General features: G+C 37.9%; 1 protein-coding gene across 2 annotated transcripts in view; it reads left to right on the top strand.

Moving 5' to 3' along the window:
* The window catches only part of TMC1 (transmembrane channel like 1), a 197,574-nt gene extending 183,172 nt beyond the window's left edge, over nt 1-14,402 (top strand). For both annotated transcript variants that reach the window (XM_051858747.3, XM_089316264.1), the window contains 4 exons: nt 4,344-4,469; nt 7,781-7,859; nt 7,964-8,015; nt 12,969-14,402. In XM_051858747.3, the coding sequence (XP_051714707.3) occupies nt 4,344-4,469; nt 7,781-7,859; nt 7,964-8,015; nt 12,969-12,991 (280 nt within the window). In that variant the 3' untranslated portion in view covers nt 12,992-14,402. The remainder of the gene's footprint in view (nt 1-4,343; nt 4,470-7,780; nt 7,860-7,963; nt 8,016-12,968) is intronic.
* Nucleotides 14,403-16,257: the final 1,855 nt, after the last annotated feature.

The following is a 16,257-nucleotide window of genomic DNA, read 5'->3' as shown; positions in this document are numbered from 1 at the left end:
TCTCATGTGGACCGCCATCTTGAAGGAAAAGGAGATTGCCCCATACATAAGCTAGGAAATGAAATCATTATTAAGCAAGGATGAGTATAGTTATCCAAAGTGCTATATGCTAGGAAAAAGAGTAAAGATGTTCCTCACATATATGCCCCCAAAGTGTCACTCAAGTGAGTAATGAAGTGAATAATCAAAGAAGGCTCTTTGATCCTAGTTGGAAATTTAGTTGTCTATAGCTCTCTGGGACAGAGCTCTCATTATGACACATACCAGAAGGCAAAATCCCTGGGATCTGGAAAGGGGATTTCATTCCATAAAGAATCTTGGAGATGAATCTAACTCAAGTGCCCCCATGAACATCTGTATGCCGAGTCACCAGCCAGCAGGCAGTGCTACTCTTCCTCCTTTGCAGTGAAGGAAGTGAGGAAGGGAGAAGCTCTGTGAAGGACAAGCATGGTGCTGTAACGGCGACGTACAATTTCCTCTTCATCTGTCAATTAAAGTCAAAGACTCATTGCCCACAGACTAAGTGTAAGAGAGGCATTTTCACTCTGATATTAGTCTGAGTTATTGCTTTACTGGAAAAGAAAGAAAGAAAATTTTAAGCCAGCTGTTGATAGAGCAAAACGGGACTTCTGTCATACTCAGGAATCGGAGCTTGACAAGCTCTCTTCATTTCAGTGTGTGTGTGTGTGTGTGTGTATTTCCTAGTAGGCTGAAATAAATAATGTAGACAGTGACATCTGGAGACTAAACACGAAATTACAGTCTTGAAGGAGACATTTGTCTTAATAAATCCTTAATAAATCACAGAGGATAAAGTCCGAGAGATATGCTATTCAGACTTTAATTGCAAATTACCTGCACAGCTTAATATCCAAGATAACTTTTATGTGTGCTTTTAGTTTGTTAATTGGAAGTTAATCCTGCTTAGTAAAATTCAGCAAGGACTTTGGCTGTTTGTAATAGAAACCAATCAGTGTAAACAAAGGTAGCTGGGGAGCCAGCTGCATTCAGATTTAAAATACTATTGAGTAATATCACACACAATGATTGTGCAGTTTTAACCTCTTAAGTTCTAACTCCTCTGGCTTTCCCTTTGCTGCACACTGAGTTATTCTGACTTTCACTGCAAACACACGAGTTTACTTAAGGCATGGTATCTGACTTGAACCAAGAGTTTCCTGATTGGAAAGCTTAGTCAAAATTACTGCAGGTATGCCATTTTTTTGAGATCAAGAAAATTAAAATATTCTGTAAGTACTGGGAAAAGGGTAGATGTATACTACCTAGTTTGTTTTCCTATCAGTTTCCCCAGTTTGGAACAAAATAATGGTTATTTGTTTAGACATGAAAGTTTGATGAGGAGAAAAAGCACCTATTTGTGGAAGCCTTGTGGCCTGCCCCCCTTAGGAACTCTGACATGGAGCTAGTTTGCCCTGACTGCCCAGACAAGGTTGTCTGAATCTGTCTGGCTTCTAGGTAGCAACAAGTTAGTAACATGAACTTGAGGTAGGATTATGGAGGACATCACAGTAATGACCAGTGACTCTCAGATGCAGCTGAATTTTCAGGTCAGATGCCTATAGTGCATTTACGCATTCAGCAAAGCAATTTTATGAGATATTTTAGCTCATTCTGGTTTTCTAAAACCTGGTTTAGCTGGGAGAATTCTTCAGAAAAAATTTTCTTATAGACTAGTAAGTGGATTCATTTTTAATAGTTGAAAATTTAAAAGCTATTTTTAATATCCAGATGGACAGTTTCTTTAATTTTTCCATTGTATTTCCTGACAATTGATGTTTTTCTCCAACTATGCCAATAATTTTGAGCATTTTGTAATTCTCCAGTTTGTCATATATCTAACTGCTTATTGCAATTAAACTTTTAATATGTTTTTACCATACTATAAAACTAATATGTGTTTAGCCTAGAAAAAACATAAATTGTAGAAATTTAACATTGAAAAAAAAAACACTACCCATGACCCCAAAGAGCTAAAATAACAACTCTTAACATTTTGGCATTTTACATTCTGATTTCCCTTTTATAATGATTTTTTAAATAGCTGAGATAATTTACTAGGTTCAGATTTATATATAGCTTTTAACATTTGCTGTTACATTGCTCATCTGCACTTATACTTCAGTGTGCCCATTTTCCTTAATAGTCTAACTGACTTCTAAAGATTTGGGACATACTGTTTTTTATTTCTAAACATGCAGGACGTGCTGGCAGATAATTTCAATTAATGAATGAATAATTCAGATGCACTATTCACTGGAGATAGTGCTGAGGTAAATTCATACACTCAGCATGGATTCTTATTTTTTTAAAGATTTATTTTATTTATTTGAACATCAGAGTTACACGGAGAGATAAGGAGAGAGAGAGAGAAAGGTCTTTCATCCACTTGTTCACTCCCCAGATGGCTGCAACGACCAGAGCTGAGCCCATCTGGAGCCAGGAGCCAGAAGCCAGGAGCCAGGAGCTTCTTCTGGGTCTTCCATGTGGGTACAGAGGCCCAGGGACTTGGATCATCCTCCACTGCTTTCCCAGGCCATAGCAGAGAGCTGGATGGGAAGTGGAGCAGCCAGAACTGGAACCGGTGCCCATTTGGGATGCCGGCACCACAGGTGGCCACTTTACCTGCTTTGCCACAGCGCTGGCCCCTCAGCATGGATTCTGATCCTGAAGAGTGTCCAGTCCAACTGAAGAGACAAGTTTCCCCATAGAGCTATGGCTACAGGATAGCCATAGCACATGATGTGCAGTAGCACATCACTGGTGTGTGTTGTCAGAGGCAGCTAGAAAGCACTTTAGAGAAAATTGCAAAATAGCACACTTTGGGTAACCTGGAAGAAGAAAGGATTTCCAGGAATTTGTAGTTGCCTCTGTAATATGGGCATAATTGAGAAATTTGGACTCATTTCTTTGTTAAGAGACCCAGTCTGAAAAAGGGTACCCAGAATTTGCAGATATTTTGGTGACTTTAGATTGGGTCACAATCAATGTTAAGAATTAAGACCTTTTAGGGTAGAAATGGTTTCATAAAGTTCTAGCCCCCCACTCTGATCATATTCATCAGCTACAACCTGAGATGCTGCAGATGGGAGGATGCAATGTCTTATTTTTTGGGGTCCTCCTGACCTACCTCCTTCCCTGTATGCTGGATGGCTGGAGGTGAGGGATATGGTCAATTAGAATGGAGAGATGATGAAACTGTATTGGAACAAGGTAATATAATCTTAAGTTATTATCAATAAGCTTTGTCCCCCCATTATGTATCTTAAGTCTTGTTAATTATTCCAAGTCTGTAATTTGTGAAGCAAAATGTGTACCTGTGTAGTCCGGTGACTCCTGACAAAATACCTGAAGACGCCCTTTGCCTGATGAAATATAGTATTAGTTCTATATGAAGGGGAAAAAACATCTGATTTGGTACTTGTGGGTCATTTTCATTTAATAGTTGAAAATGTTTAAAATTAAAAACCAAAAGCAAAACCAAGCATTATCCTAAATTGTATATCAATTTCTACTCTGATAATACATACAATTTGGTGAAACATACCCAAAATCTTTTCTGAAAAATCATATCTTTTCAGAGTAGAATCAATATGCATATGCATGAAAAACTCGGCATAATGAAAATGACATTATGATTCTAGTCTGTACTAAGTTAGGACATCCTGCTATCATGTTTTCAGTTGATAGCAGCAGACTCTCCATGAATGTAATGGGTCTTAGCAGTGCAGCCAGCCTGGTATCCATTAGGGCCTGTCTGGCAGAGGAAACACAGAGAAGAAAAGGACCTGTTGTTCTGTATGGTTACCTATCACCATCTCTGAAAAAGGAGATGTGGTGGAAAATGGGATACAAGCTATTGTATGGGGAGAGACATTGGATTATATGTAGATTTTATTCTGCTATGCCACTCCTTGTGCTCATTTCCAATGCCAATTACAAACTGAGCATAGTGTTTACTTAGCCCAAAGAGAGCATTCTCCAAAAGCTGGCTGAGGGGTAAGCCATGTGAGCTGTTTGTGAAATACATCTCAATCAAAATCTTAGAAATGCAGTTTTTGAAAGTCTTCTCCTAATGCTGTGGTTAATTTCCTAATTGCATTGACTGTGTGTTTCTATCGGGATACCATTTCTTAGGGCTTATCTGTGTGTTGACAATGTGAGGTCAAAGTCTCAGGAGTTGTAGCTGGATACAAGATTTCTGATGTGCAAGGGTGCCGAACAGTATTACAGAAAGATTTATAATGGTCTTGAAGTAACCATGGTTTCCCCATATGTTTTAAAGAAGTGTTTCTCCACCCTCCTCCTCCTCCTTTTTTCCCCAGTGGCAAAAATCGGATGTTCGAGGTCATTGGTGAGACTCTGGAGCATGATTTTCCAAGCTGGATGGCGAAGATCTTGAGGCAACTTTCGAACCCTGGACTGGTCATTGCTGTTGTTCTTGTGATGGCGTATGTTCTTCCCCTTTGCAGAAAAAGAGCCTTTTTGTTACGCTTCCTGGCTCCTTTTAAGTGTCAGCTTTTCCATCTCTCTCCCTCTCCCCAAGGGTTGTGCTGTAACCCAACCTAATTCAGAGCTGATTACATGGTAGTGGGAGCTAAAATTCATGAGCCATATTCTTATCTTATTGGATGTAATTCACAGCCATCTGCATCTGTCTTTGCCTTCCCAGGATTATAAGATTTGTTCCCAAGTAACCAAAATAATTATCAGTAAACAGCTAAAGCAAGGGAAACATAAATGCTAAATCTAATCAGCACATTGAGCTTCCCCCAACAGCCCGACCCCCGCCTATTATTCCATAAAGCAGATGGCTGTGCATATACAGAAATGATGAGCCTCTAAGTTAATATTCCCCTTGGGGGCTCCATAAGCCATATTTTAGAACTAAGGGCTTAAGGGGGTCTTAATACTTGCCCTATCTGTTCTTAGAGGACTGTCAATAAGTGTGTATCCCTGCTAACAGAACCAGGGGGTTCTTGGAAAGACCCCTCAATCTATCCCTCTCAGAGTGATTTCCAAAGGAGAACTTGGCAAGAGATTATGTTCTCATATAACTTTCATTGACTTCTGAGTCTTGGCCATCCCACATACACTTGCCTGTAAATAAAAACACGTGCTTACTCTGGAAGAGCCAAGAAAAGTGCCTTAGCCCTTCCTTCCAACCCCAGAGCCCCTCCTGCATAGAAAGACTGGAGCTGCTGTCCTTATCAATCAAGGAGGACAGGGATTAATCCACCCCAGGGACACTTTGATGCAAAGGGTGGGTTTGTTTAGATAAAGGCAAAATGAGGGAAATCTCAGGGAGAAAACTCCCACTGGTTTGAAGTAAATAAGCTGGGATTCTGACCTCGTTGTTGCTACCATCATCACGGCCATTGCCATGGTCCCAAGTCTCCTAAGGTAGTGAGGGCAGAAGTCACCTTCAACTTCATAAATTAAGAAGCTGAGTTCTAGGAGTGAAGTGATTTTTTCCCCCTAGGTGAGAAAGGTAGTAAAATGGCAACACTAGGACTTAGAGTAGATCCTTTGGCAGGAAATCCCATGCTCCCTTCTTTACACCATGGCACCTTCTATGACGGAGAACTAATAACCTGCAGGGATAATTTAACAGTAAAACAGATCACTATTTTAAATTATAGAATCTTGGTTGTGGGGTGGTCTTAAGACTCTGATATGAAATCTCTGGTTGGATGCATTAGGAAATGACCGACCAGGTGCAGCATGTTTCACCAGATGGCCCCTGAAGTGATTTCTTTATGTTTTCATGACACAGTGGCTTCTGAGAGCATGTTAATAAGTATCCTAGGCCCTTTGAGAGTCAAGGCCAAAAGTAAGATCTTGTTTAGAACACATACACACACAATATATTTGTCAGTTTTTGTAATGATATTCTTAATTTTCTGAGGGACATTTGTATCTAAGCAAAGGAGCAACATGATTCCACTATCTAAAGATTTAATAATCTGTCTAGAAAGTGTGAAAAAGGAACTAACACTGTCTTTGTCTCAGACACTCTCCATCCCTTGACTTATTTAATTCACACAATAACTTCAAGAAGTTGGCTTCGTTAATCACATTATCAATAGCACTGGGAAGATATGCTGCAAATCACATGGCTGATAAATGTACTTCAAACTCATGTCTTCTTATTCCCACTTACTTCTTACACTTACAGTGTCAAAGAGAATGCTAGATCAGTGGGAACATCAGAAGGGCTGGAAGCTAGTGTCAGAGATGATCTTAGTAGATATTTTAGACCAAGAGACATAATTAAGGATTTTATATAAGTTCTTCTATCTTATATAACTATGTAAATAGTAAAAACCATTCTGAATTCATGGACCAAACAAAATAGCCTAGGAGCGGGTTTGGCTTGGAGGCCCAAAGTGCTGCCCATCGATGGAGACAGCCTAGGGGGAAGCTGACAGCATGTGAGGGTCAAGCTGATGCTCTGCAAGGTTGAGTTTTAGCTCTGAGTTTCCAATTTGAAACCCAAATTTCAGTTTATTACTGATTTTATTTTTTATCAAACCCCGAGGGCTCATCTTTTCCTTTATGGGGCCCGTACAATTGGCATTGCTTTTTACTACCTTTAATTAGAGAATGTTACAAGCATTTTGAATTTCCCCAATGGATCATATTAAATCAGCTTGGATGGTTTTGTAGTATTTGAGAGTTCAGGTTAGTTCTCAGTGGGAAATTTGATTCCTTTGGAAACTAGAAAATGAGTTGCAAGGAAAACTCATTTAAGGGACATTACAAAGCAGAAAAATAGGATTGGATAAACAGAGAATTCAGAAATGGAAGTGACTTGTGAGGTTTTTGAATTTGCCCACCAAGTAAAGGAACTTTTCGAAGCAAATTCTAATAACGTACACACATTTATTGAGCACCTATTTAATGGCAGATATTCCCCAAATGCTTGCTTGCCTGTGTGCCATTTCACTCAAAGGCCCCCAACTCACATAAGAGATAAACAACTCAGTTAAATTGTATCCATAATTGTGGTCCTGGCTCCAGATGTCCCATAAAGGATATTATCTGGCAGGTCAGTGGGTAGAGGAAATGTGTTCAATATCCAGTTATTTGCAACAAAGAACAATTTCAGTTTCTCTTTTTGTAACTATTTTTTTTCTTTGTTCATTTTGTCTTAAGTAAAGATGAGCATATTTCTTTTTGCAGAATTGTTTGGCTAGAATTTGCTTTTTCTGGAAACATATTCCTTTATAAAATTTTTTTGAGGGAAGGAGAAATGGAAACAACATATTCTATGGAACAATCCACATTAATTTACTATACCTATGAGGATTGTGCTCCTTGTTGTAAAGGTCAAAGGAGGGAATTTAAGGAAGAAAGTAATTTTCCTTTTTATTTGACATGGCCCATAAACTTCAGTAGATTTTCCGTTCTCTTGTTTGCCTTTGCTCTTAAATTAAAATATTGCTTTTAATTACAATTGAACGTGATGTCAATACATTTCCAAGAAGAAGCTAATACTGGGCAGTGTTGCATAGTGGGCAGAGTGGTGGGCTGTGGATTAGAAGCCTTGAGCTCAACTTCCCAGATTCATCCTTATTGCTAGGTAGTCCTCAGTGTAACTCTGGACCATAATTACTTCTACAAAATGAACATAGAACAGAAAGTATCTCCCCACACACTCCCATACTTACATTCTATGATTTAGTTAATATAAATTTAAAAAGAATCTTGAGGAACTGAAAAGAAAAACATGATTTTTTTTTTTCCATTTTAAATTTAGTTTGACCATCTATTATCTCAATGCTACTGCCAAGGGCCAGAAGGCAGCAAATCTGGATTTAAAAAAGAAGATGAAACTGGTAGGATTCCATTTATTTCATAGGAATGCTGTCTTAATTAATGTCAAGTAGTAGAAAACACCAGGAAATCTAATTTTCTTCTTTTCTACTTTTTTTTTATGTAGCAAGCTTTGGAGAACAAAATGCGAAACAAGAAAATGGCAGCTGCACGAGCAGGTCAGAAAGAGGTTTATGGTGGCGATTTTTATTTTTCTACTGACCATGTGGGCTTCCATTTTGTTTTTCTCCAAATGGGGCATTTGAGTAGGCAACATTCTTGAACTAAGTATTGCATTCTCTAATCCTCACGGTCCACATTTTAGGGCTTCACAGGCATCATATTTGGGGAGTTTAGTTATTTTCCAAGAGGATATAAAAGAAGAGAAAGAAAAATCAGAAATGTAAATTTAACAGTAGTGATTTTTTAAAAAAGTGACCTTGAATACTGACAGAAAATGAAGAAAACATCCCCAAAGTCACATACAAATAGCAGATACAAATGTAGAATCTCGCTTGCTCATTTTGGCTATTTTTATGCCTGGAAGGATACAATAGGAAGATCCCAGGAGGGTCTCCTCTGAGCTCATCACCAGTGACTGCCAGAAGCCTTTTCTAATCCATTAACCTTTCTTTTTTAAGGTCTCCTTAATTTTTAAAATAGAATTGGCCCTCCATAGCCATAATCTGCATGTTCTGCAGATTGAATCAACTGCCAACTAAAAGTATATTTTATAAAATTAAGGACTGACCATGTATAGACTTTTTTGTCATTATCTCCTAAAAAAATACAGTATGACAACTGTTTATATAGCATTTACATTGTATTAGGCATTATAAGTAATAGAGATGATTTAACATATCTGGGAGTATATGTGTAGGTTATATGCAAATAGTATGCCATTTTATATATGGAATCTGAGCATCTGTGAATTTTGGTATCTAAGGAGTCCTGGAACCAATCCTCTGTGGTAACGGAGGGATGACTGTATCAGAATAAAGTGGATTCCTGTTTGCCAAAATTAATCATGTTTCGAGTTCCCTCTGGGAAAGTGACACCCAAGAACTTTAGTAAAAATCCTTCTCAACTTTTTCCTTATTCCTAACTTTGAAACTCTTTATATTAGTCAGACTTGCCTCTGTAAGTAATAAAATTCAATTTAAATTGCTTTAATTTTAAAAAGAAGATGAGTTAATTTACACAAATGAAGAGTGGCTTCAGGCCACTTTTTATCCTAAGTTTAGAGCATGGTCTGGGCTGAGCTGGATTGTGAATCTCTCAAGGTAAACTTCATTACAACTTGCTGAATCTTTATGGCAGCAGGAATGGATGCAGCTACACCCAATGCCCTGTCCCTTGACTATCACACCTAAAAGAAAAGAGAATGTTGTTTTGAATAGCTCTCTAGGAAGAGCATGGGAACTCCTTTCCTGGACAGTCCCCAGTGTTTCCTTCTTTCACATTTTGTGTCCAACCCTAACCTTGTATCAGGGCAAGAGTAAGATGAGTTGCTGAAGCCAGTCAGTCAGGACCACCCGTTGGAGCTGGAGTTGATCAGTTTCCCTGAAGCACATGAAATGCATTGGAGAGGATACATCCACCTACGTGAAAGGCAAAAGGATAAAACAACATTTATTGAAGACATTATTTTGTTGCTCTATTGATGCTTAGCCTTTCTTTTTCTTTTTTTTTTTCTTTTTTTTAACTTAGTATGCAGAAATGTAAGATTAATCTCTGGGTGCTAAATTGAACACTTACAGTGACTTACAGTTATCAAACTAGTCTTTTCATAAAACAGTTTATAAATTGTTCATGCTACATGTGCATATATTTGCAAGTTACATGATTCTGTAAAGCTTGTTATAAAAATCGTCATCTCTTCCCCTCTCCTACACCATTGTACCCTCTCTACTCTTACACACCTAACTTCCCCAAGACAAACATTTTCAAACTCTCAGTTAATTCTTAGGTATTTTTCTCCAAATGTTAGATTTTTGTTGCAATTTCTTGACTTTTTAGTTTTAAGTTTTATCTATGAAAGATATAAACTACAATGGAGATAAGGATTTAGTTCTTTTCATACTCTTAAATCTCTCTACATATTCTGCCCGTTTGGTTAAATTATTATTTCAGAAAGGTCAATAAATTATTATGGATGTGTAATGCTTTCACAGCTGAGCTATGTAGTTGATAGACTATGACTACTTTCTTATGCTTTTTAATTTTCTCAAGACCCATAATTGTCTTTTTAAAATTTTTTTCTAATTTTTCTATGTATTATCAATGATTTGATATCCAAATCTCTATTGCTTATTGAATTATATTCTCAATACACCCAGACATATGACTTTTCTATTCTTTTTTTTTTCTTTGAAGAAGTCTTTTTTCAGAATCTTCCAAACTTCTCTTTCAATTGTTTCCCCATTTACATCAGGTGTACAGTTTTGTCAGCCTTTGAATTCTCTTCACTCATCCAGCAGGATTTCTGTCACTCTACCCTGTTTTAGATATCCAATTTTCCATTTTTTCCCCAACTTCCTCTTTCTTGGTTTGCTCACATGTTTTGAAGAAGAAGGAATGTGAGAAAGGTTAATTTTCTGACACCTTGCATATTTGAAACCATCTTCTTTTACATTCTTTTTAGACTAACAGTTTGAGTGTAGAACATATCCATCTAGTTAGATTAAAAATGATATTTCTTTGGAATAATATTTGTTCTGAGACTTTCCACTGCCTTCCAGATTCTATAGTTGCTACTAGGAAGCAATGTGAGTCTTTATTTTTTCAATTGAAAATGTTTCTGAGGAGACAGAGAGAAAGAGAGAGAGAGAAAGGGAGAGAGAGAGAGAGAGAGAGAGAGAGAGGGAGGGAGAGAGAGAGAATCTTATCCTCTGCTTCCATTCCCAAAAGCCTGCAACAGCCAGGGACCAGGGTGAATTCAGGAGTCAGGAATGCAACCCAGATCTTTCACAGAGGTGGCAGAATCAAGTATTTGAGCCATCACTGGTTGTCTCCCAGGCTATGCATTAGCAGGAAGCTGGGATTGGGAGTGAAACTGGTACCCAATGCTAGTCACTCTATATGGGAGGTGGGCGTCCCAATTGCCCTTCCCATTAATCTTTCCAAAGTGACTCAATATATTTGTTTGTTTGTTTTACCTACCTGAAAAGTTGTAGGATATGCTTTTTATTATTCTGAATTTTACAATGATGTGTCTCGAGTGGATCTAATTTTATTCCCTGTGTACTCATCAGTGGACCCTTTCAGTCTGTAAACTTGTGCTTCAGTTAAAGGGAGTTTTGTTTTCTTGAATTATTAGGGATCTCTTTTCATACATTTTCTCTGTTCTTTCTTTGCGGAGTTCCCATTATTTGGATACTGGGTCTCTTAGGGGCTAGTTTTTGAATGTTCTTCCTTTTCTTTCTTATTCTCCCTGTTTCTGTCCCTTTGCTTTATCCATGAATATTTCATTAACTTTATTTTCAATATTTCTCTTGGCCTTTTACCTCCACCACTGTAATTTTAATTTCCACAAGTTATTTTGTTCTCTAACTGCTCTTTTAAACAGTATCCTGTTCTTGCTTAATGGCTGCCATGGTTGTTTTGTCTTTATGACAATATTGACTCTTTTGTAAGTTTCTTTGCCTTTCATGGTCTCTGTTTCCTCTAAGTTATTTTATCTTTTCCTTAACCCTTGTTGATCTCAGTTGAAGTCTTTTCTCTAGTGCTTTGTGATCCTTGGTGCTCAGCTCACATTTCAGGGTAGGGTCCAAACTGGGTTTGGAAGCTCTGAGCATGTGGGTGGGGTTTGTGCACAGATCTTCTCTGGAGGACTGTTTGAGGGACCCCTGGGTATCTTTGGTCTTCGCCTCTCGGGATGATTGGATTCGTCAGGAAAATTGCTTCAGAGCTTCTGTCTAGAGAAAAAAGGCTTGCCGTGCAAACAGAGCACCTGAGTGGGAAAGAGGTCATGGGTCTCAGCAGTTGGCTCATAAATGCCCCCATAAGTCCCATTTTCACTGAGACGCTCCTAGTAGTCCTGTAGCTTACAAACATCTGTTGTTAATTCTTTTAGAAAAGAGCCTCTTCCAGTTTTCTACAGGGATAGAGAGGAGGACAGTGGATCTGGAGGTCTGTCTGCCTCTTAGAAAGCTCGGGCATCTGCTTCTTATTGGTTCCTCATTTCCAGAGGTGCCTGTTGCTGCGAGAATCCTGAGTCTTTTGGAGGTCTCGCTGTGTAAACGATGTTGCTTCTCAGCTGCTGGCTTAAGATTTCTGTTAAGATCTATAAATCACTTAACATTCATCAGTCTGATTTATAGCTTCTAAAATTTCCCCTGATGGTCTCCTCTCTTGTTCCACTTCCTTATGAGTTTATTCCCACTCCCTCATCTTCAATTCCTTAACTGTCATGTTTGGGAGAGGGCAAGTGTTTATTCCAATGCCTTTACTTCCATAACTTAGGCCAACCTTCATGTCTTCTACATTAAGAGGAGCAATGACTTTATCTCTGTTTTAACCGTGTCCATTCCATAGCCCTTACCTGAGGAGTGTCGATTGTTGAGATGAAGTCTAGGATGGGGTTACCTTAGTGGGCACTGATGAGTATTATGTAGGCTTTGTAGATGAAGGGGCATCCTGCTTTTGTATAATGTGAAATCACCAAATCTGTGCTTAAAGCGGTGAGTGGAAAATTCTGGCTTCTAAGATGGGAATTCTAGTTAAGGCTTATTGTTATCTTTATCAAATGTAATGATTACAAAAATGCAGTGTTATAGCATGCTGCTTACCTGAACTTTTCCTGTACCATGTGCAGTCACGTAGTAAATACCTACTGAGTACTGGACAATGAGGAGCTCTTGCATTAGAAATATTTGAAAGGAGTGCATTTGAATATTAATTACACATGCAATCATGAGTAAATGTTACCAAAAAAGCAAAACTTTGATTCTCCCTTATTTAGAATTTATGAGGATGTTGTTAAATAAATATAGAAATATTTCTAGTATAAAATGTTAAGTATTATGGCAAAGTTGAGTACATTTGGATGATACAGATTTCAGGCAACCTAAGCAGAAACAAAGTTAAATTTTCATTTGTCTCATTTTCATTTTTTCTCTCTCTTTAAACAGCTGCAGCTGCTGGTGGCCAGTGACTTTCACAGATATCCTAGAGGCTCAGAAGTTTCCTTCAGTTTAAAAACAATGCACTATGTGAAGACTCAGAATACAAGCTATGTGGTTGCTCTTCCCTTGTTCTACCCCTGATGGATTATCAAGGTCATGCTTGTCCATAAAAGCATCATCGGTCCTACCTGGGCAAGAAGGGTCTCCATGTATTCCAAATTAAGGATTTGTGCCTGTGCCCCCACTTTCTACCCTGCCCTAGTCTCTTGACCTTTTTCTTAACACACTGAATTTCAAGTGGGTGTGATCCAGCAAAGTAAGTTATGATTAGGTTTGTGGGTTAACTTTAGAAGCCATTTGCTTATGTACACTTACATTCGTTCTGCCTTAGCTTTGTTGAACTAGGAGCAGGAATACATTTCACCTTCTTATTTTTGCCTCTAAACACAGAAATACCTGCATAAAGTCATCGTGGTTAATTAGGTATTAACTTATTTTTAAAATCCAACACCTTGTTTTTTCCTCCTTATTCCCACAAATACAGATCCAAGACCTTATTTGCAGCTGGATTTGATATGAGAAGCAATAGGATTGCTAGAGGAAAACTCCTAAGTGAGTGAGGGGCCTGATCTACTAGGTCCTGATCTACTAAGCTCCCTAGCCTTGAAGAGGTCCTTGACTCTTAGACAACCCATCTCTTCATGAATTAAAATAAGAAAGAAAAGAGAAAAGATACCATAAGTGATTGCTGTTCTATTCAGTCTGTTCATTTGAACTTCAGTGATCATATTCCCTGAGCCTAGAGCCTGATATGCTATAATTTTCCTGCCTTTTTGTTAAGGTGAGAAAACATACTTTTATTGGAGGCTTTAGTTAATAGATGAGTTAAGGCATTGCTTTTCATTTAAAATTAGAATTAATGTGAATGGTAATACTCACTGCCCTCACTAGCCTTACAGTGTCTTCAGCTGCATCTCCTAACTCAGTGTCCTTCTCCAGAGCTAAGCCAATTTGCCTGCCATTCTCTGCAGTTGACTTGCTGATGTTCATTCCCCTGTCTTTGGGTTTCTCCTTTTTGATCTCATATTGGCCATAGCATGATCACACTGTTCCCCTGCCAACTTTGTTCCTGCTCATCTTTTTCAGATAGCTTCTATTCCCAATCATATCACTTTCTTGATAGGCTTCCTTTAACTCCTAGGTCTTTAATTACACTTATTTTCATGTGATTTGTAATGGTTCTTTACTGTTTCTTATATGCATAAGTCATCTTTCCTACGTAGACTGTAAGCTCCCTAGGAGCAGGGATCATATCTCTAACCCTTTTGTATGCCTAGTATAGTGCTGTGCACAGGTAGGCACTAAATAAATGCTTGTTAATTAAATTGAATCAATTTAACTTACAGCAGTTACATTATGAAATAAAAATTCTATTATTTGCTTGGAAAATGTTACTGTGATGGAAGACATGGATTATCTGTTGATAGGCCAAGTTTATTATCTGATGAGTACATAAAGTACTCATTTTCTACTCTGATCGTTTTTGCACTGTGGTAATCATATTGGAGAACTGATTTATTATGTTGCCAAATTTATGGTGTGATTGAAACGCCCTTGCTTTTGATCTGCTTCATAAACATGATGAGAGGTGACAAACTTTTCCCCAAAGATCTCCACCACCTATAGGCCGTACACTTTTTGAACAAATGTTCATGTTACGAACAATCAGACATGACAAACCAAGTTCCAAACTTTCTGTAATTAAATAAGTTGGATTTTTAAAGAACCTAAATACCCACCTGATTTAAGCACTTCTGTTAACACTGGCAGTTTCCACAGAGCTGTTGAATGCATTTCCCTACCACATGGGTAAAGATCTGAAACAGTAAAGGTCACTTCCAGAACTGTTTTACACTATTCAGAGATGACCTTGCACTGGTGTGATCTGACTGCCATAGATCTGTACTGTTCTTTCCACATTTATAGTCAAGGCAAAGAAGCAGAAATCTAGACAGCACCTTTTATTCTTTCTTTAGGGAATAAAAAAGACAAATACATGCAAAAACTAAATTTAGTTAACTGGGAAATTTAACCATTCTTTTGAAAAACTGAGAAACTGTTTCTGTACATTCTTTGAATTATTTCCTTAGATTTCTGAGAAATGCACATAATTTAAGCCATGCTAAGGGTTATATAGTAACACAAGTTTGATCTGGACTGTTTTCTTATCATATAGGAATCATGTATCCCTGCAAGTCCCCAGGCCAAAAATATATATCGAAAGATGAAGTAAACAGGGTGTTAAGACAAGAGATTCAAGAACTGGATTGGCAGGTATTCTCAGCTTCCCATGTACATAGGAATTTTTGAAAGAGACATTGAAACTTAACCATTGCTTAAAATAAAGAAATAAATGATAGTCATAGCCCTCACTCCATCTATTTCCAGCAAGAAAAAAATGTGATCATTACAATGATGTCAACAGTTCTCAAGCTACTGTATGAGCTATTTTCCCTCAAACTTATCTTGTAATAGATCACCTTCCATGCTTGGACTTGGATGCGCCAGTTGCCTTTTTCCAGGACCAGTGTTGATGAATGATGAAAAATATGTACATCAAATACCTCTTCAGGAAACTTAGATGTTATATAGCACACATAGTCTTCATATATAATGTCAAGGAGTTTATCATACAAATCTTCATGATTGTTTACAAATCTGTGGTAGTAGTACATGTCTATTACAACAAATTTGGAAATTTTTAATAGAATAAAAAGGTAAGAAAAAACCGCATGATTCCACCACTCAGAATAACTTCTGATAATATGTTTGCTTTTCAGATTCTCACTCATATACATACAGATACAATAAAATAGCTTGGATCATAAAACATAACCAATATCATCCCACATTTTTAACATAAAAATGACTTCAGGATATTTTTAATGGTTATAAAACTTCCAGTAATATTAATATAGTATAATTACTTGAACTTTTCTAACATTGAATAGACTATTTAGAGATTAAATATTGACTATTATTTTTCTAAGATTTTTTTATTTATTTGAAAGGCAGTGTTACAGAGTAGTAGAGGCAGAAACAGAGAGATCCTCCATCCACTGGCCTGTTTTCCAAATGACTGCAATGGCAGGAACTGAGATGATTTGAAGCCAGGAGCCAGGAGCCTCCTCCTGGTCCCCCAAGTGGATACAGGGTCCTAAGCACCCAGGCTATCCACCACTGCCTTCCCAGGCACATCAGCAGGGAGCTGGACTGGAAGTGGAACAGCTCTGAA

This window comes from Oryctolagus cuniculus, chromosome 1 (assembly GCF_051225735.1).
Source record: "Oryctolagus cuniculus isolate XC-2025 breed Fujian yellow rabbit chromosome 1, ASM5122573v1, whole genome shotgun sequence".
Taxonomy (NCBI): Eukaryota; Metazoa; Chordata; class Mammalia; order Lagomorpha; family Leporidae; genus Oryctolagus; species Oryctolagus cuniculus.
This window is presented reverse-complemented; position numbering and strand designations above follow the sequence as displayed.